This window comes from Gobius niger (assembly GCF_951799975.1).
Source record: "Gobius niger genome assembly, chromosome: 6".
Classification (NCBI taxonomy): domain Eukaryota; kingdom Metazoa; phylum Chordata; class Actinopteri; order Gobiiformes; family Gobiidae; genus Gobius; species Gobius niger.
Window position 1 is genome coordinate 13,968,563 of NC_136857.1, and position 27,973 is coordinate 13,996,535.

General features: G+C 42.2%; 1 protein-coding gene across 2 annotated transcripts in view; it reads left to right on the forward strand.

Annotated features, from left to right (window-relative positions):
- The first annotated feature begins 7,184 nt into the window (after positions 1–7,184).
- arhgef25a (Rho guanine nucleotide exchange factor (GEF) 25a) overlaps positions 7,185–27,973 on the forward strand; it is a 34,961-nt gene continuing 14,172 nt past the window's right edge. For both annotated transcript variants that reach the window (XM_079558924.1, XM_079558923.1), the window contains exons 1-3: positions 7,185–7,671; positions 24,713–25,014; positions 26,378–26,488. In XM_079558924.1, the coding sequence (XP_079415050.1) occupies positions 7,563–7,671; positions 24,713–25,014; positions 26,378–26,488 (522 nt within the window). In that variant the 5' untranslated portion in view covers positions 7,185–7,562. The remainder of the gene's footprint in view (positions 7,672–24,712; positions 25,015–26,377; positions 26,489–27,973) is intronic.

Consider the following 27,973-nt stretch of genomic DNA (forward strand, 5'->3'; position numbering starts at 1 on the left):
TTATGAGTCTCATTGGTTTGGTATACAGGCCTGACCATGTTTTAAGACCTTGTGTAATTCAGCTATAAAATTATAAATAACAACGTTCATACAGAAATGAAGCTCAGGGTGGAATCGTCCACGGCTACATTTCAGTCCAGCCAAACACAATACATCTCAAATTCAACAACAAAAAAACGAACAAAAGTACTTCTTTTTTTATTTGGATGTGGGGTTGGAAATCTTGCCATCCAAAAAGAGGAGCATCCAATCCCCAAGCGCTAAACCGCTAAGTCTGCAAGTGACCTTAAATGGCCACATTGCGGTCATAAAATATACAGACAAATTATGAATACCTCTCATAGACAAAAGACGTAAGCACATTTCTATTTTCTACACCTACGTCTTTCTGCTCGACATCCTCTTGATTATGTGGCTTGGAATTTTAGACTATTTTTATTTTCATGAAGCTCTTTCACGAATTCTCTTGGATAACATGTATATCCAGTGTCCAGTAATTACATTTTTGAAACCAAAGCAGGGAGCTCTGTGGGTCGCTGAGGTCAATACAGGCTATTTAGTCTGTTTTACTCTTGATCAGCTTCAGGACCGTGAGTGCACAGTGTTGGTTAAATCAGCATTAACTTAATAACGGAGACGAGACATCATACAACACCACATTTGTGTAACATCTACACAAACAAATCATTTGTTCCTTTGCTGACACGGCTGATATGTCTTTTTTACCCACACAGCACAGCGTTACTACAAACAATTTTTGTTTATGGAGTATTTCCCTGAGTTTGATTTAGTCCATGTTCCCATTTTGGTGGGGGTTATAGACTTGAATTCTATACACCGTTTATATTTCTGTTCTTGACAGTTTCTTGTAATGTGTCCCATTCAGATGAGGCAAAGTCTTCAAATGGATAGTGCCATTTGCAATTATTTTACTTTACTTTACTTTACTTTACTTTACTTTACGTTTTTAAGGGGCAATGTACAGACACATTAAGATGAGATGCACTGCACCAGATTATAGCTAAATAGCTAGTTTGCATTCGTAGTCTCTCGATCCGAAATAAATGGACAATACACATTCTTTAATGAACAGTAGAACAACAATGTCATAATGTTCTCAACTTACCCCAGCATGAAACCCCACTTACAGACACATCCGTCAGAGTCAGGCAGTTTCACAATTACCTCAACCTCACAGAACACTTACCCAATTACTGCATTTCACTTTGCATCAGTCCTGTCATAATCCCTACACATATTAAAACACATTCAATTCTGTTCGGATTTCTGCACATTTAAGGCCATATAATGTACATATCAAAACAAAAAGTAGATAATACATTTACAGACACAGGAGTATATCCCAATCCTCACCGCTCAGCAGCCACTTTTTGAGTTCATAAGTAAAAGTACTGTTGTTCTTTATTATTGATTATTTGTACTAGAATTCAAACTGTGCAGTATAATGATCTTAAACATTGAAAGCCGCTGTGAATGTACAAGGCTCCACAAGCAATGGGGGTAGTACTCTGTTAGATTTGGCAGAAACTTGACTTTTTGAGGTACTTGTACTTCTTGGAGTAGTTTTATCACAACATATTTTTTCCTTCACTAGCATTATTTATAAGGATTAGTATTTCTTGAAAAAAAAAAAAAAAACGAATATTGAGTAATTCTATCTAGTATCTATTTATATGTCATTTTCATTATTATTATTATTTTGCATTGGTGCATGTATTATTATTATTTTTTTTACTTTTACTTTATTTGAGTAAATATTGTGGGTGGTACTTTCTACTTCTATCAGACTAAAATAATCTTACTTCAGTGCATAAATTGACTACAGAAAACTCACAAATAATCTACAATGATACACAAACTATTACTTTAAAAAAAAAAAAAAAAACAGCTTCAATTGTCCTTCAAACTAAAGCTCCTGCCTGTCTTCACTGCGGACACTGGCAGGACCGTCTAATTGGACACAAACACCCTGTCTGTGCACAGCAGCGGGACAGGACAGGACACCTTACAGCAATGACTTCTGCCCTGCCATGGGACTGCTGCCAAAATACCCCCAAAACTACCCCCTGAGCGGCGCTGGCTTGTCCACAATGCCAGCTTGCCATAATTGGTGCTCGGCTTGGGATGAAGTAGGAGGAGGGGGGGCGATGGGAAGTGAAGTGAATGGAAGAAGCAGAGTTTGGCAGGATTTCAGATTGCTGATGGGGTGAGGAGAGGCGAGAGACAGTGGGGGATGGGGACCACACTGAGCCGTGTTGTGAGAGACGTAGCTGCAATTAGTATTTTGCTTTTGTAATGTATAGTACTTAAAAAGAGCTTTCTAGTTGTTTTTCCCGGATTGTCTTTCTTACTTGAGATTACGATTTGATTACTGTTTACATCAACCTGCCGAGGGACCGCAGGTGTAAATTCACATACTTTAACCAGAGCCAAGTATCTTTCAAATGACTTGTTTCTAGTCTATTTATTGATGTGCATAGTACCATGGGTTCAGAGCGTTTTCAGACACTTTGGATTTAATTATGGAGCAGACTGATAATACAAGAATAATACATGCAAAAACAAGCACTGTTTACCATACAGTACATCAAAAAATTAATTGCACAACGTTTTGAAAAATTTGAAAAAGAAAACTGAAAATTTCATCGTGGCATAAACTTACACACAACAACAACTGTGTTTTGGAACATTCAGAAAGGTTTCGACCTGTCTGTTTGCCTCTGATAAACCATAAACCCTCCAAACTGCAGAGGTCTTATGATCGCATGTGAAGTCCAAACGTATCGATTTTTATTCCCATTTCATCCTCAGCGGTTGCAGCTCTCTGAATGTGGCTGCTGCCCACATATGCTTAAGCATACGTGTGCCGATGAATCATCCCACAGGCTTCTCATGTGGGAGAGAGAGGCAGTGTGAGGAAGCTCGAGAGGAGCGATAAAGGTCCAAGATGAATGGGTGTTAATGCGCGCCTCACCTCACATCCCCTGCTCCTCCCTATTTGGAAGTGCACAAGCCAAAGGGAGGGACATATTTTCCATACTTCTTTCTGTGAGCAGCATCCAATGCTTTGTAAATGTCTCCTTTACCAAATATGAGAGACTTTATTTTTAGGCTGTTTTGGGATCCAGGGGATTGTGATATTGTACTATAAGGATGATTTATAACTCTCTCAGTTTGTGGCAATTGCATTTCAATTTGCCCCATTTTCTATTCCATTGGTGCTCGAATCATGGTACGGGTCACCACTGCATTGTCTGTTTAATTTAGAATTAATTACATTTTTGCTTTTGTCCTGTTTTGGATTTAACGCTTTATTAATACTATAAATTGATCATGGTTTTATCCTATTTCAGACCTGAATAAGCTCTTGTTTAGTCCTGTTATAAACAGCTAAAAGGGTATAAGGAAAAACTCGGAAAGCCATGTTTTCATTGGTCTGTTTCCTAAAATGCTACAGAACTACTGAAAAAGTGATCATGACCCACTTCCAAATGAATCATTTTGCCCCGGCCGACTACTGACCTTTTCTGAAATATTTATAGCACCGATTGGGGAGAAAATCTGCCTTCATTTAATTAGCAAAATTAAGAACATTTTTCTCTTCAGATTATACATATGCTCAGTCACATACTGTATGCGCCTTTGAAACACCGCAGACAAAGCTATCCACTATTACAATACATCTTATGCAACAGGTTGCACGCTTTTCACTGCTCTTCTCTGTAAGCTCATAATAGATCCTGCTTCATTCCCCTCATAAATTTTAAATGCTTTTCAAGCGAGGCCTTCCTCTCAATGTCTCCGCTGCGTGCATGGTGAATGATAGCTCACGCTTAGTTCACTCAATTTGTTCGGCTTTGCCCTCGGATTCCTACCCCCTTGTTTTATTTCCTTTTTCTTTTTGAAGCATTTCCCCTCGGCTGAGATATCCATTGTCTCTTGTACTGCTTTGATATGTGCTTTGATGGTGTTCGGCAGCCATAGGAGACAACAGGGAAGAATACTCTGCAGCCCGTTCAATATTCCTCTCGTGAATTGCTGCTTCAGTCATTAGTCACTCACTTAAGGCAACGATCATAGGGGGAGAGGGACGAGTGGTTTGATCTGTGCCGACTCAGCTCATATCCCTAATATTTACATGTCAGCTGCCGTGGTAGGACTCAGTGGATTAGACTCATGCTCGAAGAACATAGTGCTGTGTGACTTTTTGAGGTTCAGGAGGTGTGTCATAAAGCGCTGTCAAGAGCTTCGGTTTCCTTTTTGGCGTGGGTAAAATCTGAACTCAAAAATAGTTGTACAAAGCAAAAAATTATGTTCACCCAGGCAGACCACTTATAGTTTCTGAGCCAGATGTGGCTCTTTAGCCCCAGTCTCTTGGCTCTTTGACTGTCTTTTGAAAGTTATTCTGGTAAAATTCTGGTTTGGTTTACACTTAAAGGTGCACTATGTAACTTTTTAAGTGGAAAAAAAACTTGAGATTTGTGCGTATTTGCCCTTTAGTGAGTCAGTGGCTTTATGGGTTCAGAACGGCACCTTTGCTTTCCCTCACAGTGACCTTTATGACGCTCCAGAATCAATTGCTTTGGGGTTTCTGGACAGTTTCTGGTACGAACCCCAAAAAACAAGAGCGTCATAAAGGCCAATGTGACGGAATACGAAGTTGTCATGCAGCACCCATAACGGCACTGAGTCATTAAAGGTAAAATATGCACAAATATTGCACCTTTTTTTCCACTTAAAAAGTTGCATAGTGCATCTTTAAGACTTTGTCTAATCTGGAGTCATTACTCATTTATTGTTGGTTTAGTTCACGTTTTCAAATGAAACACACTAATTGAAATAGGTTGATGCTCCTTAAAGATGACATGAAGTATTTTCCTGAAGAATGAGCTCTTTGCAGACCCCTGGCTTAGAAGAAAATGTATGGGTTTATTCCACCAATTTTGTTCAATTGTCTAAAATAACAATTGAATTCAGTCTTGAAATATGATATTAACTATGCTGAACCAATCAAATTCATATGTACAACACAAACGATCATTAGGACTTGTATTGTATTTAAGTTTAGACCATTTCATTAAATTATAGCAACATTTGAGCATATACTAATACATTCTGATCTCTTCTGTTGCATTGACAATTTTGTAATTGTATAGTTATAGTAACATTTCCCTCCTTTGGTCTGGGTTATACCTAAAACATTTTAGAACAAGAAACAGAAGCAGTCAGATGTAATGAGTGTGTATATGTACTCTTGTATTGTACGCTTCTGTTTGTAAGGGAGAGAAAGTAAACAATAAGATACAACCTGTAATTTCACTGTTATTGTGTGTTTAGCTTGTGTGGCTAACGGGAGAGGCTGCAGAGCTCTGTTTGCACTGCCTGTCTCGTGAAGAGGATCAAAACACTTTGACATCAATCAGCCATCGCCCTGTCACTTTCGGCTCACTGCAGCTTTAGAGTTGGTCGTGTCAGCTCTTTTACCCCCCTTCACTCCAGGGACCCACAGTGTGTCTGGCAGCCCGGGCTCCTTCACTGCCCCCGGCATTGTACCTGTGAGTGGGTGCTCGCTGACGCAGGCTGCCTTTGTTTTGCAGTAATCAGAAGGTGATTTCTGTTCTCCCAGTTATGAATGAGATCACAGCCTGAGTCATGAGAATGAAAGCTTCAGGCTCGGATTTGTTGCTGTTTGTTGTTTAGCAGATAATTGTTTGATCGGTCACCCGGAAGAGAAGTATTTCTGGAGTTGTTGATTGTTTTGTGCCTCTGGTCTCCTGGGGCGTTTCCTGGGAAAAACCTGCTGTTTCATATTGACATTTGGGCTCAATATGAAGCTGATGACGTGAAGGATGTGTTGCACAGTGCATTAAAACATGAGCCTGTGATTGGTTTGTTGATATAATAGGTATATGGTATTGGTGTATCTATATATAATTTTTCTTTGTTAGTGAATTATTATGCAAAAGTATGGGAAATGTATGAGGAAAAACATGATATGCTCTTAAAAATAAGTGAATTCATAAGGTTGTTGGGCCCTGTGGTAGCATTGGGCTGCCTTACAGTAAACCTTTACCCTGATCACATCCAAGCAGGGATGACTGAATGAATGAATTTGTTTATTTATTGTCATTGCCACTGTGGGCCAACCTGACTTGGAGGTAAGTTAGGGGAAACCGGAGTACCCGGAGGAAACCTACGGACACGGGAAAAACATACAAACTCCAAGTTCTAGACAATCAGGTCTCACATCCTGACATCTTACCAGCTGCCTCTAGACCGGGGTCCTTCCCACCACCAGTCGTGTGTGGCTTAGCTGCGAGTCTTGCCCGGATACCTCGTCGTTTGCCCCCTTTTCCTGTAGCAAATCTTGTGACGCATCCACTCTGCTTATTGGTTGGATGCACTTATTGGTCACTTCATATCCTTTTACCTAATAGAATATATGCTTATGTGCTTGATGCTTGATGCTGCTATTGTCTATTATTCATAAGCATAGTTAAAAATAAAAAATATACCACTTTATACATGCACTGTTGCCTCTGATTGTATCCAGGTGCCTTTGTTGCTGAGCTGCTGAACTGCATTGAGTGGCTGAGCGGCGCAGAGAATGTCTATATAGTGAAATCTGAGCCCTCTGCTCCACTTTATGGAAACACAGCAAAAAGGTCACTGTGCCGGCTCCATGATTATAAATGGACAAGCCTTCACTGTCGATGTTACAGTGTGGAGGAAATCCCACCGTACTGAAACGCTGACTCACTTTTTCATGCTGTACAAGACACTCCAAGTGGCTTACTGGAAACTGCATGACACTCTCGACCTAACTTGGGCCCCTCTCCTGTAAATAGCATTATGTATCTTTGCTGCTTGTTACTATTCCCAGGGAGTGCTCTGTATTGGGGGTCTTTGTAAACCGCACCAAAGCTTAGACAAGGCTCGCCCAAGTGGGCTGAGGCTGAGATGCATAAACCAACTTAAAAGTTCGATATAAAAAAAACAGCTGTGTGTAGATGGGTTATAGGGTCACAGAGCACAGGAAGACTGAATATTAGGGGAGTGGGAACCTTATCCTGGAATAGTCAGCAACCAGAGAGCTTCAGACTCCTCCCATCGCTCTCTCCTCCCCCCTCCCCTTACTGCCTCACTTCACTATCTCTCTCCTCTCTCAAGCACGCTCCCAGTCTGTCATTTGACCAGGCGGTTCACAGAGGCACAGCGCAGCACCCAAAAGAAAACACCGCAAGGAGGAAAGAAAGCCCGAGCGGAGGGGAGAGCAGGGAGGACGCCAGCTCTCTGAACAGCATGATAAGCTCACAGGAATGTCTGCTGCTTGTGACAACCTAAGATCGTGGATTTGACTCTTGCTGCATTTGAGGATTCCCCCCCATCGCGCTGCGGGCCAGGAGACTTGGCCGTTTTTTTGGGGAGTTGCGTGAAAAGTTGAAAGAAGAGAATTGTACAAGAAAGCGGAAAGAGTGGGAGCGAAGGGAGCAGAGAGTGTGGTTGGCCATGCCCACCTCTGCCCATGGTCCAGCTACATCATGAAAGGGGCCCACTACCACCACCATAGGCATCATCGGGGCTGTGGGTGCCAACACTTGTTTCGTAAAGTCTTGGCCAAGTGCGGCTGCTGCTATGCGCGAGTCAGGGGTGAGTAGTTGTTTGTGAGTCCATGCATTTATAAACTTAATTCCTCTCAGCTTTGCTCTGCCTTCCATCTGCCGAGACGTCCACCCACCTCTCTTTTATCTCCCTTCCCATTCCTGTGAACTCATGATTTAGGTGTCTGTCCCCGACTGCTTGCTTCTCCACTTCCAGTTAAAGCAACAGATGCGTTTCTCTTCATGCACAAAAGACATTTCCAAAGTTGCGTCATCTAACACTTTCTTTCAGGTGTTAGATCATAAAACCTTTACGCGGTTACTGTCACTTTGGGGGAAATGTGTTGCACGTGGATGGATGCAGCACACAGGGCGGCTCTCCAAAACATTCCTGGACCCCTGACTGTGTGAGCGGAACAAAACAGTCGTAATCCCATCTCCGGGAGTCTTTCCCCATGCCCTCTCTGTACTGTTTATTGTGATGGAGCGCAGGAATAGCTGCAGTCCATTACAGCAGTCAGTAAACACTAAGGAGAGACATCGCGCTGGGTCAAGGCCTCTCCGGTCATGTGACATTGTTTAACTTTTCTATCACTGTACAGTCCCTATCTCAAGCTTAATTTTTTGGCTACGTTATGCGCTCCCAGACATTTGGATAAGAGCTGTGGTGTATAGTTAGGTGCCATGCTGTGCAGTTGTCTACTTTTTACAACCCCGCCACATCAAAGGGGTAAACAGTGCATCAGCTGACCCAATGGGGCTCCCATACATAGGGGCAGATGAAGTCGGCTTTTATATTATTGGCCAGGGTTCGGGCCACATACCTCACATTCCTTCACCTTAATCTCTTATGTAATGGATATTCTACTTTTCCATAGGCCACTGCTGCCTACTACCACAGTATTGTCACTGTAAACACAAGCTTAGACCACAACAAGCTAGCACACCAGACAAAGTATAGAAAAATTATTTGTAATTCTTGTCGGTATTTCATCATGTACTTTTTTATCGTTGCAGTGAAGGCTTCTTGATGCGCCTTCATGTGATAATACCTCCCCTCGAGATACCACATTAAAGAATCACGCTAGTATTTTAGAGTCACTTAACTATTGATGTGAGCGTGTAGGCAGCTTGAAAGCCCCCTCACAGAGGTTGTAAAGTACATTTCTGTGTCGCTACTGCTGCTCATAAAAGTTGTCAGGCCTTGGCTTGGGTGAGCTTTTCCCTCGTTCGTGATCCTTGCACTTTGCGTAACATTCGCACAGATAGATCAGACTAGTTGAACATGATGTCTGACCCTTTCCAGAGATGAGTGTAACCTGTTAAGGATGACAACCCGGCAGGCATTGTTGTGGTGTTTACAGGAAAAACAGTGAAGAATGTGGGCCTCTGTCCGGGGAAGGGACCTGGCCACCTCTGACTAACCCATGATATTAAAGAACAATAGCCCCACATGAGCTGCCAGATTTGTAACTCGACCCCTATAACGCTCCAGTTAATGACTTTCCACTTGTTACTGTAATGAAAGTCAGCATGCTGTTTTGTTTACAGTTCTTTAGTTTTACATTCAGAAGTGAGAAGACAAACATGAACTCTCAATCATTCCCAATAGTTCAGTAGTAATTACCGTTGTAAAATGTACATCATGTGGAGACAAAACTGTTTGGTTTCAGTGTTGTTAAAACTGGAAACTTGCTAATTCTGGTGAAAGACTTGGTACTAAAACAAACCCATTGACAATCTTGCATTCTGATATCAACTGAATAGCAAATCTATCATCTAAAGCTAAAATATAAGGATTCAGTGTACAATGTATGCACTTAATTACTTAATGTAAACAAAGCTCGCATGATTTTTGTTCTTGTTTCAGTTCATGATGCATCTGCGCTGTTCACAGATTGCAAAAGCCGCACTACATAAGGAAATGATTGTGTACTGCATGTTTCAGTCCCTACTTAAAGCATAATAACAGTCAGTGATGACACACACAGTGGAGCACTATGTCACACCACGTGTCCACAACCGTCCCCTTCATTCACCCTGTCCGGCTGCAGCTTCAAAACATTACCACCAAATAAGTGTCCAAGGAGACCTTCTGTGTGCCGCTTTTCATCCTATTCACTTTCAAGAAAACACACGAATCAATGGTTGTCTGTGCCTCTGATTATTAAGACCCCTTCAGTGTGTAATGACAGAGAGGGGCAGTTCTGCAGATGCGCGGAGGAAATGATGGCATATGAGGCTTAAACTAAAGGCTGCAGTGAGAGAGGCGGATGCGTGGGTTGGGGGGGGGGGGGGCAGGATTATTGATCTGGGCATCATGATTGGGGACAGGTGGAGGGATGGACGTAATGAAAGAGGAAAGCACCGGTGTAGTAGCTCTAATGTTGTTCACGCTGCACTTTAGCAGATTGTTTGAGCTACAAAGCCATTAGTGAGGTTCCCAGCAAACATACAAAAACATTCTTCTTTTGCACTTTGCCACAGTCCTCTACAGACCGCTTTAACACATACAGTATGTAATATCATAAAGAACGTTATTTTTTAATTGTAAACTCAAATTAGCACTAAATCAGTATGATACATTTACATTTTGCAGAGACACATTTAAATTTAAGGGCATTTTTTCTTACCCAGGTTGAAGACATTAGCTAATGTTTTATTTTTCTTATTTATTACCCACCTTGGCTTTATTTGATAGAACAGTATAGTATGAAAAGGGTGTGATGAAATTGCTGGAGCCGGGAAACAAACTCACAACACTGTCCCGCATATGTGCCACAGTATAAACCCTTAGATAACGATATAATGCAGCACTTTTGGTTGAAACTAAACTAGCACTAATTGTTAAAAACATAAATTGCTGCACGGATGACCTTAATGTCCGAGTGTCTTGCACCTTTAACCAGTTTGCATCAGAAATATGCTGTGAGTGAAGCATCAGCCACAGTAACATCTGTTTATTTACCGTCACGTCCTCCTTCTGCCTGGATGAGTCTGTTTAGCTCGTAGCACCTCCATTTCACATTCTTCGCCCGTCTCGATGTCTTGCATACGCTGCCTTGTAGATATGTATCTTGCATCTATATGCTGCAGATGTTCCGTGGGGGGTTATTTGTGATTGTTGGAGGCTGTTGTTGACTCATGCGTGCTGCGAGGACGAGGATGGCCCTCAGCAATGGCACGCACCCTGCTCTCTTAAGACTGAAGGGGTTTATTGCAAGTGATTTTTAAGCACAGTTGCACAGAAAGACCCCTGTTAACTCAGTATTACTAACGAAATCCCCTGGCATCATTGCCTAAGGAAATGTAACAAAATCATGTATGTTTAAAGCAGAACTAAGTAACTTGTTTACATTAATACATCCTTTTCATAGTCCCTCTGGGGGTAATGCAAGTGTTAATGGGATGAGTCTCTAGCCAGAAAACCACACTTTCCCTGCACCGATCCGGAGACCCAATACACATTAATGGAATCGCGAAGAAGAAGCTAACAGGCTAATGGGCAAAGCTAGCTGCGGGCTAGCTCCACTTTAGCAGTGTTAACAGCCAAGTTTGAGTGACAAAAATTTACTCCATTGTGTACTTGGGTTGTGGCACAATGTGCAATATCCCTCTCTCTCCCTTTGTCTTTTCTGTCAGCGTAGCATTTACTTTCACAGACAATTAATGAGTAAAAACAACGCAACATGCTACGACACCTGCTGTGGCGTTTATGGCCTCTAGGGGCACGAGTTACTTAGCACCGCTTTAAGTTGTAAGTGCTGATTTGACCTTGACCCAGGCCTGGTGGTGCTATGATGGTGAAATATTTTATGGTGTGAAAAGTTTGAGGGCCACTGACTTTTTATGCCTTTTGTCTGCCTCATTGCAATTATGTTAGGAGGCTGACAAAATCATCTTTATTGTTACTGTATGCTTGTAAGGAAGATGCCCTAATAGTCATCCTCAAAAAGTTTTTCATAGACAAATTTTTACCTTTATATCCACCAAATAATGTTTGGGAAACTGATAAGTGAGTAGCTAGTACAACAAGGAGTGGCCAGTATTGACACACAGGATGCACTTTCCAAATATTTAGGTACCAAAGACACTCTCCAAAGTTGTTTTTTGAAACCTGCGCCCTTAACAGCTGATCTTATTGTGCCCGTGATGTGTCTATTGGTGTATAGCCTCGTATTCTGCAATGTTTTAAGTCATGCCTCATTTGCGGCAGTTTCCAGTCAATTTACTTTATCATCCTCAATCTGGGCTGGAAAAGTATTTTGAGCTATGAACGATGTGTTCCAGAACCCTTTCGGAGGTGGGGATTTTGAGTGTCGCCCGAGGACTCTTCACTGGGTTCAGTTTGTTTTGAGACACAGGGGCTTGATTCCCAACGGTTCTGTCTAACCTTAGAAATGTAATCTTGATGAGAATAGCGGAGCGCCGTATCTGCAAATAAGGGGGGAAATTACCATGACAGAAAGTATCTTGTTTCTTTTTATGTCTTCGCTGCAGAATTTAGCTTATAAGGCATACTCCAGACATTATGGAAAAAGCGGTCAAAAATAGCCGAAATTGAAGGTATGCTGGAGCGAGCTGTTGGCCCTGACTTGTGTTTGGGATATTTTTAAAACATTGCACCCCAGCCCACCCTTGTCCTGTCCTCCTGCCCTCCTACTCAGCCCCCCTGTGTGCTCTGTAGGCTAACTCTGATATCCTTCCTATTGTTGCAAAGTATGCAGATAGTAAAGACGTAAATAGTTGCATGCGGACTCTTGAAGTGAGGAGTCACACGATATGACGTGAGAAAAACTAATAGATGTGCCCACTTTGCCACTTCAGGTTTTGTTCTGTCTGCAACCGAATCAGACTTTTACCAACTTTGCCAAAACATTGTGAAAAATCGCGATGGTTGTGGAAGTTGAAGCTTGACTATTAGTCACCAATCATTTCCCAGTGTATTGTACTTAGATGGTTTATTTATTTTAACAATAAGTAGGATTGTAAAATAGATCTGATAAATGTCAAGACACTTCACCTGCCTTATCTCCATTGTGTTGGTGTGTTTGTGTGCATAAATATAAGAAAACAGATGGACAGGGAAATCATTTCATGGTTATAATCTGGCTTGTTTAAATGCATAGTTCTGTGTATGTTCATTACTCTCCCAACTAAATAAACGGTTCAGTTTATGTTATGTTGTCTGCAGATGTGATCACAATAATAAGTCAGCCATCTCAAAAAACGGTAAGTCTCTATCTTTTATGATTCCGAAATTATATACATAAAATATATAAAATAGGTGGACAATTCGTGACTAATTTTCACCTCGATATTTCTTCGCTGCCCTGGGGCCGAGAAAGTTGTGGGGGGGCTCATTTTAAAGCGCTAACTGAGCTCTTTCCAATGCTAAAACGGGAAGTTTTTATCACTTTCTGTTCCGAGAGCCAATATTGTAAAATACCTCATTGGGCCCTAATACAAACCTTAAGTCAACATAAAAACGGGATACACACCCAACCTTCCCACCCTCCCACCCCCACTCAAAACTACACTCACACACATCCACTCAAAAAGATTGTTTCCTGCCACATTAGCATCGAGGGCCTTGCAATCTTGGTAAATCCAAACTTATGACATAAACACTGCAGCCCAGTTTTCTCAGTTGTTGGAAGAAAAACCCGTCTGATTCTTGGACCTAGGTCCCCGTCTGATTGGTCGGTTTGGAATGTACACCAAGTGGTGCATTAAGATCATTCCTGGGGCATTTTCACTCTCCTCCCTGTTCCCTTCATTCGTCTGGCTCACTCCTGCCTCTCCGACGGACCAGCCAGTCAGACGACTATTATAAATTGTCTTTCCCTGCTCTATTTTTTTTTTAATGCTCGCTCGCCTTTGCTCGTGCTCTTCTACACGGTCGTGCCCTGACATATTTCCACACATGGACTCAGTTTTGCCTCTCCACTTTGGTCTTTTTATTCCTGGTCTGGGCCTGTGTTTGTAAACGTGCAGAGGAGAAGAATGAGAAGGGAACAAATTATGAAACACAGGAGTGCATTCCATACCTTGTTTAGAGAGAATTCTCCAACAGCGCAGAGGGGGAGAGGAACCGCTTCGACCCCCACTTTGAGTCCATATGGGTCTTTTTAAGTCTTCAGGGGGACGCTCGTAACATTACTTCGTCCAATAGTACAGGCAGTGTTTTGTGTTATTCAGCTGTAGAAAGCTGAAATTCTTCTGTTTCAGCCGTTTGGGCAATCTCCTGGAAACGCCTTTGGAGATTTCATGATTGTGACAAATAAAATAAACGCTCCGCAATATGTGCACAGAATCCTAATCGGCACTAAATTGAGAATAGAAATAACTTTAGTCCATTGTAGTTTTACCTGTATTCAATAACTAGGAATAATATCAACAGTGCGATGATCATCTATGACACATCAAACAGATAATATATTGTCTATACCAGTGATTCTCAAACTTTTCACACCGGTCGGAGGGGCCGATGACGCAGCCTTGCCTCTGTCAGTCCCAGGGCAGCTGTATTCATTCCTCCTGAGTATGGAATGAATGAATAATGACTACAACTTGAGACATTTTCATGTGTCATATTAAGCTTTAGTCAGTTACAGTTTTAAGATTCACAATGGGAAGAGTAATGCGATGTTTTCCTCTGAACTTTTACTTCAAAATAATAATACAGTAGTAAAAAGTACAGTGTAATAAAACTTCTCAAATAACCTGTCTCCTGTAATAAACTAGTGTGGTAGTTTTACGAGAAACATAGGTATAAGTAGTACAAGTATAATATGATGATGCAGCAAGTGCGATAATAAATGCATAAGTTGGCTTGGTTATTTTAATAAGGGGTGGGCATGACAGGTGCAGATGCTTTTTTGAATTTGCTTTTCAAACAAGCTCTAGACAATAATTACAGCGTTCATTTAGAAACCCTGCTATGTTAATTACCTGTTTTGTCTCTGCGCTTCATACATTAAACAATACTGTTGTTTTTGCCCTGTCCTCATTGAGGATGATTTTTATGTCTGGCTGTTGGATAATCTCAATGTCTCTCTCTTTCTGGGTTTAGTTGCTATGGCGATGTGAGCGGGTAGAGGTGGAAAGCCACAGAAAGGAATGAGAAAATGTAGCTGGAAAGCCCATCAGGCCTGATTGAGAATTACTGCAGCAGCAAAAAAAAAAATTGTGAACACAGGCTTTCAGTCACAGACTTTCAATGCATGAAGATGAGTTTAGTTTCAATATGCTGCCTTTACAATTGTGCCTTTTACACCAATTAGCCACACCATTATTACCCAGCCTGGCCAACCATACACGCTTCTTTCTCTTTATATTTGAAATGTATTAGAAAGAAAGTGCTTTGGAATAATCACAGTTTATCATAAACAGAGAATAGTATGACTGGCTGGTTTTTACCACCAACTCACCAGAAGTTGTCACATTGTTGTATCCAGTGGCGATCATCAATGCAGTTTTACAGGCTACCATAATGCACTGTGTCATTTTTCTGTCAGAACCTGATTAAACCTGGTCAAACACTGCCTTCTGTCAAGTGAAGATGGCCTTGTCTGGGTAAAAGGAAGGTTGTTGTTGTAAAGAGATATAACATGCAGTAAGCAAGTGGCTCAGTGGTTAGAGCTTCTTTCTCTGACTGGTGCATACTGTTGTCGTGTCCTTGATCAAAACACCCCAACCACCTTGCCTATGAGCGTGTGGTTTGAGTGATCGTTCACCATGTTCATCGTCTTTGTGTTGGTGCGTGTGTGACTGAAGGGAGGGAAGTGGGGTGAGTATGAGTGTGATCATCTGTTTACATTTGGGGAGAGGGGGACTAATCTGTAAAGCCCTGTGTTACAATGTGTGTATGAAAAACTGCCTCACTACCTCAGTCTGCCACAAAGCAGCTGTGGCTAAAACAGGAGCGTACCACCTCTGAGTGCTGGGAGTGCGCAGTGCAATGGGCATCGTGAAAGGCGCCACAAGTGTAAGGCAAAATAACAATCCTGTAAAAAAAAAAAAGTGCCATGATTTTGAATAACCAGAACACGCAATACACAGAACAACTAGATCCAGTTTTTGCAGGTTCATCTCCTCCCACCCTCCACACTGGCACTGCCACAGCTGCCATATGGAATTACAATCGCCTTTCATTTTAGTGCACAGCCTCCTCAGGACTAATAGCCGCTTTGTTAAACCCTAAACACAAGTGGGAGCCACTCATTTCCTCTCAGCATCCGTGCCCAGAAAACCATCGTAACGAGCGTCACGGTGTGTGTGCATGTTGCCACGTTTTTGCCACAAGAGGGTAAAGGCGACTGCGGCTCATAATAAACAGGATTATTAGGACAGACAGAGTGAGAGGAGGCACAGGCCAAATAAACCAGATACCTACAGGGATAAGGTCATTCAAGTCCAGTCTGCAGGCTACGTTGTACACTGTCTATTGTGTTTGCTCATTCAGGTATGCTCAGGTCAGACCAGAACAGAGCAGCTGCATCTTTCTTTTCTTTCTTTTCTCCATAAACAACCATCACAACCAAAATCTAGCTTTTGTACATTTTGAAGTTACCATCCTTTTCCCCCGCACTTCAACTGCGGTCGGTTGATAAGTAAAATGAATAAGGATCCCAAATCAACCACTCATGCACACACTACATGTATACATTGCATTGGGGAAGTGGGGGAAGTGCCTTGCCTAAGGACACAACGACAGTCTGCACCTGCTAGTCGAGTACTGCTAAACAAACAAAATAGAGGGTTTGTGAATTGTTGTAGAGCAAGATATTATCACTACTGAGGTGTCTTCAAGCTCTCCCGTTGTTAAGTCTGCGCATAGATGATGGCATAAATTACATTAATGTGGTAAATGTTCCAAAAATATTCAGTAAGATGTGCACTTACGCCTCTTATAAAGCTTCCCTTCATGGACGATTTACTGACAGACCACTGGGTACAAGAACTAGCTTTTTCCACAGCACATTTACAGTAAGCAGACATTATTAATCTGTGCTGTCACTGTAGTGGTGCATATGAAGCCTGGTTAACCCACACTTTGATTCGGTGATAAATTGCTGTGCGAATTTTGTTGTTAACCATCCATCATTTCGGCTTACCGACAATGGGACATTTAAGTGCAGTTTAAATGATGCTTCATGCTTTTATGGTTTGAGTAAGTGATGGGTATGGTTTTGCAGAATGTGTATTACATCCATACAAGGTTATTTGGTGCAAACAGCCGCTGGTCATCCAAAGCTTACATTATGGGAAGGAAAGAGAGATGGTGCCAAGAACTTGGCGAGTCTAGCTCTGAATGGGTTTAGTGGAATGTCTGGAGTTTTCAAGGCTACTAACCACAAACATCGTCCCAGTCCCACAGTGCCAGCAGCAGAAGCAGCAGCGGCGGCGGCGAATAAGACCAAGTAAAAGCTGTAACACCAAAAGACAATTAGCTTTAATCTATATTTTAACAATGTATAATATGTTATGAGTTGGGTCAGTAGTTCAATGGAAAGAGCATTTACCCCTGAACTAATAAATCCTCAAGTTTTAGTCTAGTATTGTGCGCAGTGCATTGTTTTCAAAGAGTTGTGGCCACCCCAGAGGTCAATTTTATAAATACTTGTTGCTTTGATTTTGTTTTCACTTTTGTCCATTGTTATACTTTAATACCTTGAAATATTTCCGCTGTGGCTGCTGTACTGAGAGCTTTTGACACTGACATAGGCTACAGCAGCCTAGCCTTTAAACATAACTTGCTTGTCACTTAAATGTAAGTGGTAACTACTTCATATCTGATGTTGATCAAGTGATTTCCAGTAACTCCCATGGCGCTTCAGTTCTATCCACTGTTTCAAAAGCCAAGAGTGTGAATCGTTACTCTACCTAATGGTCAATAGCGTTCCCTCAGTCTGATTCTCAGTGACTTTGATGACTGGCTGTTTGTTGAGACGGTGATATCTATGTCACTTCTGTGTGTCTGTGGTGGATTTCCAAGTGAGCTCCTAGACCCACTGCAGCGTGCGTGCCACAAAAACTAGGTCAGGAGAGGGACAGGAAGCTGCTGTGTGCTGCTCCGTCTGAGTTGAAAGTGTCGCGTTCAAAAGTTTCTCATAGACATATACAGGAAAAGAGGAGCATGATTACGCCCTTGCTGTTGTCTGATGCATCTGATAGGACCCTTCCGCCTAATGCTTGTTGACTTTATTTATTCCTTTAAGTACAATTCAGCCTAGAGAGGCCAGAGGTGAGCAGGGAATGATTGGCGCGGAGGTGAGCGCGGGTGGAGATAGGGGGGCGGGGGAAGCAGATGAGGCCATGGCGATAAGGGGCTTCAGTGTCCGATCCTGGGCACTAGATCCTCCTGGTTTAATTCACGCTTAAGCGTTATTACGACAGACATATGTGGAGTTGCTCTGTTTCTATGTTCATTTCTTCGATTCATATTTTATCAACTAATATAAACTAATATAAAGTGCCATGTGAGAAAAGAGGAGCTGTGCAATATGGCTGAACATTTTTGGACTAGATTTATATATATTTACAGTTGACTAAATGTAAGCTACACAAAACCTAAAAAGATTTATTTGACTTAATTTATATTATAACTAACACTGACACTTTTTTTCACAGTTTGCCTGGGGTGCAACTTATACTCAGGTGTGTCTTATATATCAAAATATATAGTTTTACGTTTGTTATTTTCACACTGACGCTCTAGGGCACTCTAGGCTGGTGTACGAGTATCTGTTGCTCCTGTACAGTTGTACAATGACTAATAAAGCACTTATAAAAGCAATTACTTACTTACTGTACCACTAAAAATTTGAAAAACTGTGAAGTTTGGAGTGAGCGAGAAACTTGTGAGGGACTGGAGAAAAGCAGAGGTTACTCTTGTCACGGGCTAGAAGCTAGAGCCACAGTTAGAGAAACGAGTTCGCAAATAGGTGCTTGAACAACGTGCTGCCAGGAGAGGCTTGTCAATGGTGCAGTTACACCTCCATGCCCTATAGTCGCCAAGGCTGGTGCGACTTATACTCCGGAGCGACTTATAGTCCGGAAAATATGATAATGCTGCTTCTTGAAACATTGAAGGTAGAAGATATTGACTGTATATTAGCTATGAGCATTTGTGAAGTTCCATTGTGATGAAAAGTATTACCGTTGCTCAAAGTGCTACATAGGTCAACACTTCACCAGGCTGAATAAGGTTTTGTGTTCATAGCCTGAGACAGTATAGGTTTTAAATGTCAGCCCTTTGCTCTCTCTCAGCAGCTTTGGGGCAGAGCAGGGCATTGCATCAGAGGAAGCGGTGTGCTCTCATCTCAAACTCAAGCCAAGCCAATGGGTAAACAGAGCTCTGCGGAGAGATGCAGAGGGGGACATATTGTGGAGAAGAGAGCAGGGGTCTGGCTGGCAAACAGTAAAATGTGTTGCCTTTAATTTTACACGGTGGTGTTAATGAGTGAATCAGGTCTTTTGTTTACTTTTGTTCAAAACATCAATGAAATGAAAAGATGGCTCCCATTACAGAACCACAAATCCCATCACTGATAATTGATGAGTAAAGTGTTCTATTTCTAAAACCACTTTTCACAGGTAAAAGTCCCAGAGCTCTGTACAGAAGAAGCTCTAATTCCAAATAATATGCTGCAAAAATATGAAAGTCCTGGAGCCATGCGATAGGATGACGAAGAAATGAAGAAGAGTCGAGTCTGAGCTATCCAGATGGTTTTGTTGCTTCTATGCGCACACAAGGTTTTAACATCTTGCGCGGTCAAATATTTGCAATATGTTTCTATACAGGTTCATTAAAGGACAGTAAGTGGATTTCCAGTTGAGAGCAGCAGCTTCTAAGTGCCTCGTTGTCTCCCTGGCCTCGGAGCTACTGAGTGCAGCTAAGGCCATGTGGATAGGAAGCGCGTTCATTTCCTCTGAGTAGCTGAAATATAATATACAGTAGGAGTTGGGTCTATAGTTCGGGAGGGGTGCGGAGGGTGTGGAAGGAGACAATAAAAGTGAGGTCTTGCTGCTGATGGCGCAGAGTGGGCTGTTGTTCCTCCGCTCGCTGCCAGAGCCTGAGGTGGTGGCGTCTCGTAAAAACCTGGGATGTTGTCGTGATCAGCAGGTCTCCTCAGTCTGATGAGCTGTGTGCTGTCATGTTGTCTCCCCCCGTGTGGTACGCTGTCTGCCTCGTCTGACAGCATAAGGACAGTGGGGAGGTCAAATCAACTCCACTCACAGTCTGGAAGTTTATCAGTGCTTGTCCAACTCATTATAAACTGTGAGTTCAGGTTTCCAGGATTTGCGTGACAGTGTGACTGCAGGTGTCACACTGTTATGACCTTTTATTTACAGGACAATACATTTGTATCCTGGTTATACTTTTACTTTGTTGTGTGTCATTTCAACAGGGGAGTTTTATGGTTGGGGTTAAGTGGTTTGGGCGCACACAAATTTGATACTCGGTTATGGCTGTTTTAAAGTAGTAGATCTTCTAGTTTGCGCCAGCTGTAATGTATAGAAGCGTCCCTGCAGTGGTTGGGTCCTCCTTTATCGATCAGTTAATCTGTGAACGCTGCTGAGCTCACAGATGAAGCTAAGAGCGTGGACTGTAATGGAGCAAACTTGTTCACAGCCTTCATTCCACGGCTCGCTCTGCACCACTTCCTCCCGGGACGCACTGGAACCAACACACACAGACACGAAGGAGCCAAGAGACACGTTTAAACTCACATTTGTGTCTTCAATATCGCTTTTTCTTCTAACTTCTGTGATGGCTGTTATTAGTAGGGACTCTGAAGAAGCTTGGACATTGTATTAACTTGATACTGGTGGAAAGTTTTTGAGACAAAGAGGAGCAAACAATTTGAATATTAACAATGTAATTAATGAATGTCTTCTCTTGGGTTACTCTATGTTGACCTTGTTTTTTCCTGTTTGCAGATAGTGATTGGGGACCATCAGTAAAATGAACTGATCTCTACAGCGAATTATTGTTCCATCTAAACAGCACACGTTGACAAAAGGTTTCTTTCCTCTGCAGGTCCTTTATAAAAAGCATTGCTTGGTCAGCAGCAGACTGGGGAAGATTCTGTTTTGGTTTAGTGTTTCTGTGAAAATGTATAGAATTTGATTACGCTATAGAAACTAGAGCACTCTGTTGCATAACTTTATCATTTTGAATGTGTATAGGCTAGACACTGTTTATTTCAAGTTATATTTACCTTCCAAAATTAGCGCTCAGTCTCAGATATGAGATTTAAATAAGCGATAAGGTAAATCTCTTTTAGACTTGAAGTAAACATAACCATCTTCTATGTTTTACACAGATATTGCTCTTTACTGATATTGCATAACTGTAATATGAATATGCCATCTCAGGGTCAAATGGAGATGGATGGTCACAGAGTGCAGAGTTTCCATGGTGACAGATGCAGATTCCTTTTTCTAAATGTATTAATTCAATCAATTATACAGTGAGCTGTGCATGCCTTGAATCCGTACATTTGAGCCTCTGAAGACTCTCTTCTTCGTTGCTCTTTTCCCTTCCACTTTCTTTGGTCAGTGCCGTGATAATAACCAATGTCTGGAGGAGATTAGGACAATGTCACTTGACCTTTCAACCCTGACCTTATTGAACCTGACCGGGAGGACGGTAGAAGTCAACACTGCTTTGAGGTCAGGCCGCTGTTGGTTTGCAGGAGGCATTTCATGTACTTTTACATCACATCCTTCTGAGATGCTTCTGTCATTCCATTTCATTTGGTGAGAACAAAGTGACTATTGTGACTTTGCATACTGCTGTGTGTGTTGAGCCCCATCCATCCAATGCTAAGATGTACATGTCCTAGAGGAGTCCTACCTGCCCGGTATTAACCTGACAGCACTTCCTACCTCTTGCATTTTCAGTCGGGTTTAACAGCGAACATGGCAGATTTGATACATAAAAAAAAAAAAAAAAACATTTATTTAAACGCAAACCTTTTTAGGCATATGTTGTTTATAATACTCGTAAACGTACGCGTAAACGATTGAGGGAAGGTTTCAGTTGTTTTGCAGAAAGAATTGGGAGATGACTTTATGGAGAATGTCTTTGAAGTTTGATTGAGTATGATGGCACACATGTAGAAAGAGATATGAACAATCTGGAGGATAAAATTAGGTCATTGTGACTCTCCAATAAACATGTTTTGTCCAGTGTTTTGACCAAGAGTGAAGTAATATGCTCTCGTCTTAAATTATGAATCTTCAAAACAAGTTGTTGACTGTTCAGTGTCCATTCACACAGGCCCCAAAAATGCCCTGAATTTCTTGCAATACAAAATGTATTTTTGAATCAGATAAACTTCTCTTTCTAGCACCCAGGATTCTTTATATCTTATTCATCATTGGACGGGGCTGATGATTTTATTTAAAGGGGCTAGATGCAAGTTAGCCATTTTAAACTCACTACTGCCATCTCAGGTCAGGCGTGTAACTGCACCTTCTATATTAAGCGCGTGCATGACGACAATTCGGACCTGAAGTGACACCTTTTTGAGTGGCAGTGCAGGATTTTAGAGGCAGTTGTGGTGAACAAGTCTGGGCTCTTTCTACACCTTAGGACATTGTTGGAACATTCACATTTTTAAACTCCGTATAGTCTCTTTAAAGGTGAGTTGGAGTGTTAGAGCTTTTCCTCAATTGATAGACACTAAATTGTTTTGGCTGCATCACGTCCCCAACTAATTTGAAACAAGGCTCTATCCTCAAAAGTTTAAACATGTGATGAACACTGTTGGAAAAACTTCTCACATTTACAAAGCAAAAAAAATGTAAAATGTTGAATCAGAAATGTAATTGACAGTGTTTTATCTTATCTGTCCGTGCAGCTTTTTACACACAGTTCAATAGTATCGGTATCAATTTTGAAAAACTTTGAAATATTGAGTCTCCCCTTACCCACATGAAACAGCTGTTGAGCAGGAGTCTTGCTCATTTGGAAGATTTAAGAGGAGTGTGCCTTGCACGCGTTTTCACACAGATAAAGCCCTCCTGACCTGACAGGAATGGGTCGGCAGAACCTGAGAAAAACAAACATTGTCCTTTCCCTCTGGTTCAAACTGGACGTCCGGTCTGAGCACCCCCACACACACTTCCCCTATGCCCCTGCCTCTGTGGAGCCGTGTGTGCTCCAGAGCATGTCACTTCAAACAACTACCATGACCCCAACTATCTGGCTTGTCCCAGGGCGGGCTGGCTCTGCGTTTGAAGCCTATTTTCAACACAAAACCTGACGGACTGCAAAAGACAAAAGCAGCACACAAGTCTATATTTTTAGACACTTTGTGGTGTTTCCTGCTGTCTTGACATGACATGTGCCTTCATTTCCTCTCTCTGACCTGCACCCCTACTCTTTCCAATGACATGCTTTTTGTTGTAAAGTCTTGCTCACTGTGTTTCTCCATTAAGAACAACTGATCGGTTGACTTTGGACTTACATTGCTCTTTTTTACAGTATCTTGCGGTATTGATTCATTTGTGCATTTTTAACAGTGACAAAATAAACAAAGCATAGCAATGAATACAGATATAAGGTAAGATAAGGTTGAGCTACTACCCCAGGCCGTGACACAGTAGTTTGAGTGAGTGCTGAAACTACTGCCTTCTGATCTGAAAGTGAACGCTTTAACAGACCTAGGGCCAGATCTTGTGACTGGCGCAGTCCGTGCGCAACTCTAAACGCAACGTGGTACACGCGCTATCTTGCATGTGGCGCAGGTTTTGCGCTAAAGGCTGCACCACTAGGGAGAGGGCGTTATTTAAGAAAAAGAGGCCGACTGAGGCGTAGTTTATTACAAGCAACACTCGCGCTACTCTTCTGTGGCAACCTTCACATTATGTTCCTCTTTACATTGCGCTGCCTTGTCTTCTTCCTTAGAATCGACGTCAAATTGAAAACAAATTGAAATTGCCTTGAAAAGTATGTTTGAGTGTCAGTTACGCACGGGCTTACTTTGATACAGTAGATCCACGTGCACACCCATAACACCAAAACAACAACAGTTTTCCATAAATAAACCGCACATGCCTTCAAGTGCCACAATACCAGGTATGATCTGCGTTTTAAGGAGACATTTCCATTGTGTGTCAGTCTTTACCTCCTGATGATGCTCCTTGTGTAGCCACAGCTCAGTCCAAAAGAAAGAAGCGCATTTTACAGGGTGCACAGCAATTCAGCCGCTCCAAGAATCCTGCAGCTGTAGCGCAAATGTTCCAATACGCTACAGTTTTCTTGCAATTACTGCATAACTCTGCAACTCCTCCGCCGCCATATGACAGTTTCTGATCAATTAAATCCTGTACATTTCGTAACTTTGCGCATTTGAACGGTTTCCAACGCGAGGCTGCTGCCTCTCTTTCCCCCGCCCGCTCACCTTGGATCTGCAGCAAGTTTTATTTCTTTAATCTTTATTAAACATTGCGCGCTGCATCACGCATGTTACGCATGTACAAGAGAACCCCCCCCCTCGCAAACCACCGCCTTCCGTAGGTCTGGGGCAAGCATGGGGAGGGGGCGGCACCACAACATCGCAATGCGAGTCTTTTTGCGCCAGGTATGACACTGAAGATTGCAAGGAGCGTCACCCGTCTGCATACTCGTCTGCTCTACAGCCTTCGCTTTGAACCACAAGATCTGGCCCCTCATGTGTAACTGCGACCAGACATGTTATTCACAGTCTTTTATTAACTTAATTGTGTATTGTGATGTCTGCAGTCTTCTAAAAGAGAGCTGTATTATCTGCGGTTCAATGAACGAGGGGAGAGTCGGGTCTCACGCCTAGTCTGAGTAGAACAGGATTGCCAAAACTCTGCAATTCCAGAAGTTTGATCCCTCCACAAGCATGTGCTTCATTGTTTTGATCCAACCTGATTAAAAGTGAAACTAAAGACTACATGGCAAAACCGGGAGAGGCAATTGCTATTTTTCTTTTTAGTCTACAAGGTTTTATTGCCAAAGCAGGAGTGTAGTTGGACTAGACTTTACATGTAAACATAATGACTGATCAATCTCTCACCTTTTCTCTTTCTCTCCTCCTTTACAGACTCTTACTCGGCAGCGGGCAGTGAGGGCAGCATCTCTACCTCTGTGGCGTCGCTGCCCCCTCAGGCTTCAAGCAGCTCAGCCCCCAGCTCTCCAGGGTCCAGACGCTCTGTGAGCACCCTCAAGAAATGGCTCACAAACCCGGTCCGCAAGCTCAGCGCCGGGGCCACGGCTAAAGGGGAGCGGCAGGTCCGGAAACTGGATGAAAAGCCCCCACCTGTGCCTCCCCACCCCATTCAGGACCTGGGCAGCCCTCCGCGACCAGACGAGAGTTTCACCATCCTCCCCATGACGCACACATTTGTAAGAGCTATAAATTGGCCTTGACGACTGGTGAAGTTGAACATGACAGATCTATGGGTTATAGCTGGGGCACCCCTGGCTATGGCTTGCTTAGGAGATAAAGAGAAGATCCGTGTATAAAATTTAAATAAACACTTTTACTCTGAGAAATGTACTACTAAAAATACTACTACTATACCATTCTACATATACAGTACCCCTATTTTATTCATGCCTAGGAATTTTCCCTTTGCCGTCTCTGCCGCTTTACTGTAATGCCATTGAATTAAACATTACTGAAGTATTTTGATCCGTGCACAGTAAAAGCGCGTGTTGCTCCAGTGCTGCTGTAGTGAGGAGTATGTGCGATGGCAGGTGGCACAGATGTTACGTAACAGGTCCTGGCTCAGGCCTGAGGAGCCATCTGACTCTCTTTGCCCTGCTGCTCTGTAGCTCACCACACTGTACATGATAAAGATACAGCGTCACCTTAATGGTCCTCGGCATGGTAGCGCAGCAGTTAGCGCTCTCGCTTCACAGCAAGAAGGTCCCGGGTTCGATTGGCGCCTGGACGGGGCCGTTCTGTGTGGAGTTTGCATGTTCTCTAGGTTTCCTCTGGGTAAAAACAATAGGCCAGGGTGAATGTTGTGTGTGAATGAATGATGGTGGTCAGAGGGACCGTGTGTGCAGTTGCGACAGAGCTTCTGTCAGTCTCCCCTCGGGGAAACTGAAGCTACAGTGAATGCAAAATTCTCTCATGTGAAGCGCTTTGTGACCATGTCTGTGAAAGGTGCCATATAAATAAAGATCTTCTTCTTCTTAGGACTTTAAAAGACAATGGTTGGGCTGGGTAATGTGGCAAGATAAATTAATCACATTTCTTTCCATCATATTGATTGATCTTTGATTCTTTTTTTTGCACTAAAAGCATATTAAAAAGGCTTTTACCAAAATGGAGATAGGTCTGTGGAAGGTAGGTTATAACGATCAATGAGGTCTATGTGGTCTATGTGGTCTATGTAAGGGGGAAAAGTAAAGGTGCTAAGTAAGTAAAGGTAAACCATTTCTATAATATCCAAGCACACACAACTGAAGTTGCCTTCACTGCCTGCACTGAAGAAAGTGAAGCGGTTTAAATAAAAGACTATATATTTGTAGTGGAGGGTCCAGGGAAGCTCTCTGGGCTTGAAGAGGAAGAGCACCTTATGACTTTACCTGTGTTCTTATCTCTTGAAAAGGAAACTGGTTTCTAAAATATCTTGTAAGAATGAAGCTCAAAATCCAGATATATTTAAAACACATGATGAAAATCCTAAATAGTCAGTTTAGTGTGAGCATGGGCCCTTTAACAGCTTGAACATAACCGTGCATTTGTTTCTCGCAGGAGTGGAAGGACGGCCTGGCCAGCCCCGAGGACCTGTCACCGGCCACTCTTCAGTCTCCCAGCTTCATCACAGACTCCCTGATTGGCTGCACATCCATACCAAACAACCGGGTAAGCAACAACAAACGCCGCATTTGATGAGAAGTATTGTTTTTTCACACATTTAGCATCATTGTCAGTGTCTGTGAGGGTTGTGGGCGTTTTCTTTCACATTTCAGTCGTCAAATGGTGTTACGACAATTTGCGCGAAACAATCTGCTGCACAGGCTTTAAATAATGCATAAACAATTACAAAATAGATCAGATTTATATGATTTGCTGGGATTTTACACTATTCTCAAATCCAGCCCTCTCATTGTAAGCCAAAAGTGAGCAGCGTCAATAAGGACTGATCAAAATATACAAAATCCTTTTAGAAAAAAATAGAACAAAACCAAGTCCTTTGACACAGCTCACACTTGTAGTTAAAGTGTAAAGTGTAAAGCGTAAATCAGCGCGGATCGATGGGCCTGAACCCCAGAGGCCATGACAGCAACCCGTGTGATGCGTGAGTCACATTCAGCCTGTAACAAAAGGACATGCCTGCAGCTACACAGAGAAACCCAGAGAAATGGCACACGCGATGATGATAGGTGACTCCGTTTGTGGGCCATACGCTTTCATTTTCACTTCGAATGCTTCGGGAATGAGCAAAGAGACGTATCAAGTTCTGTGTGTCTTTAAGCTGCACATTACAGAGATGTAGTACTCAGACTCTTGACCCGTTTTTTCAAATGATTTACGGATTTCATGATGTAGCTTGAACATCAAGCTGACGACTTGGGACTTGACCTGAGTTTTCAGAGTGGTAGTGACAGGTCAGAGGACTCGGATTTGACTGATTTAGCTTTTCACGTCCTTGAATATACTCTGCTATAAACTGGCTTTTTGACGTTAACCCCTTAACCCTCACTTTAACCGAGCACATTTTCTCCAGTTCAGTATTACCCAAATCTTAAAGCTTCTTTATCTGAGTGTTTGCAACCTATAGACCAGAGTAACACCTCATTTGAAAGCGGAGGCCTACAAAACTCATCTACATTATCTCTTTTTTGCCACATTTTCACCACATTTTCATTGCTTTTTTTGTAGCGTTTTTCTCGCATTTAGTTTTTTAGTGTAACTGTGAAGCCACGGAAAGGCAATAAAAACGTGACGATAACACAACAAAAACATGATGAAAGCATCACAAAAATATGACCAAAATAATGAGGAAAAAATGAGGAAAGAGCTTAGGCTTTCGCTTTCAAATGAGTTGTTACTCTGGCCCATAGGCAATCTGAAGGATGGATGACTGTACAATTAGGTAATTGTGACATTCCAGGGTTTTATTTATCTATTTTCTTTTCTTTATACTTTCTTTTGGGGTTTGTTTTCTGTGTACTTGCTTTGTGTATCTTATTACTTGATGATACAATTGATATAACATTGCCAACCTCAAGGGGGATTGGGGGAAACAATGTGTGCTGTATACTGATAAAACTGTCAATGCAATTATGGCACCACACTAATAAAAAAAAGTTTATAACAAAAAAAAAAAGGGAGGGAATTGTGATC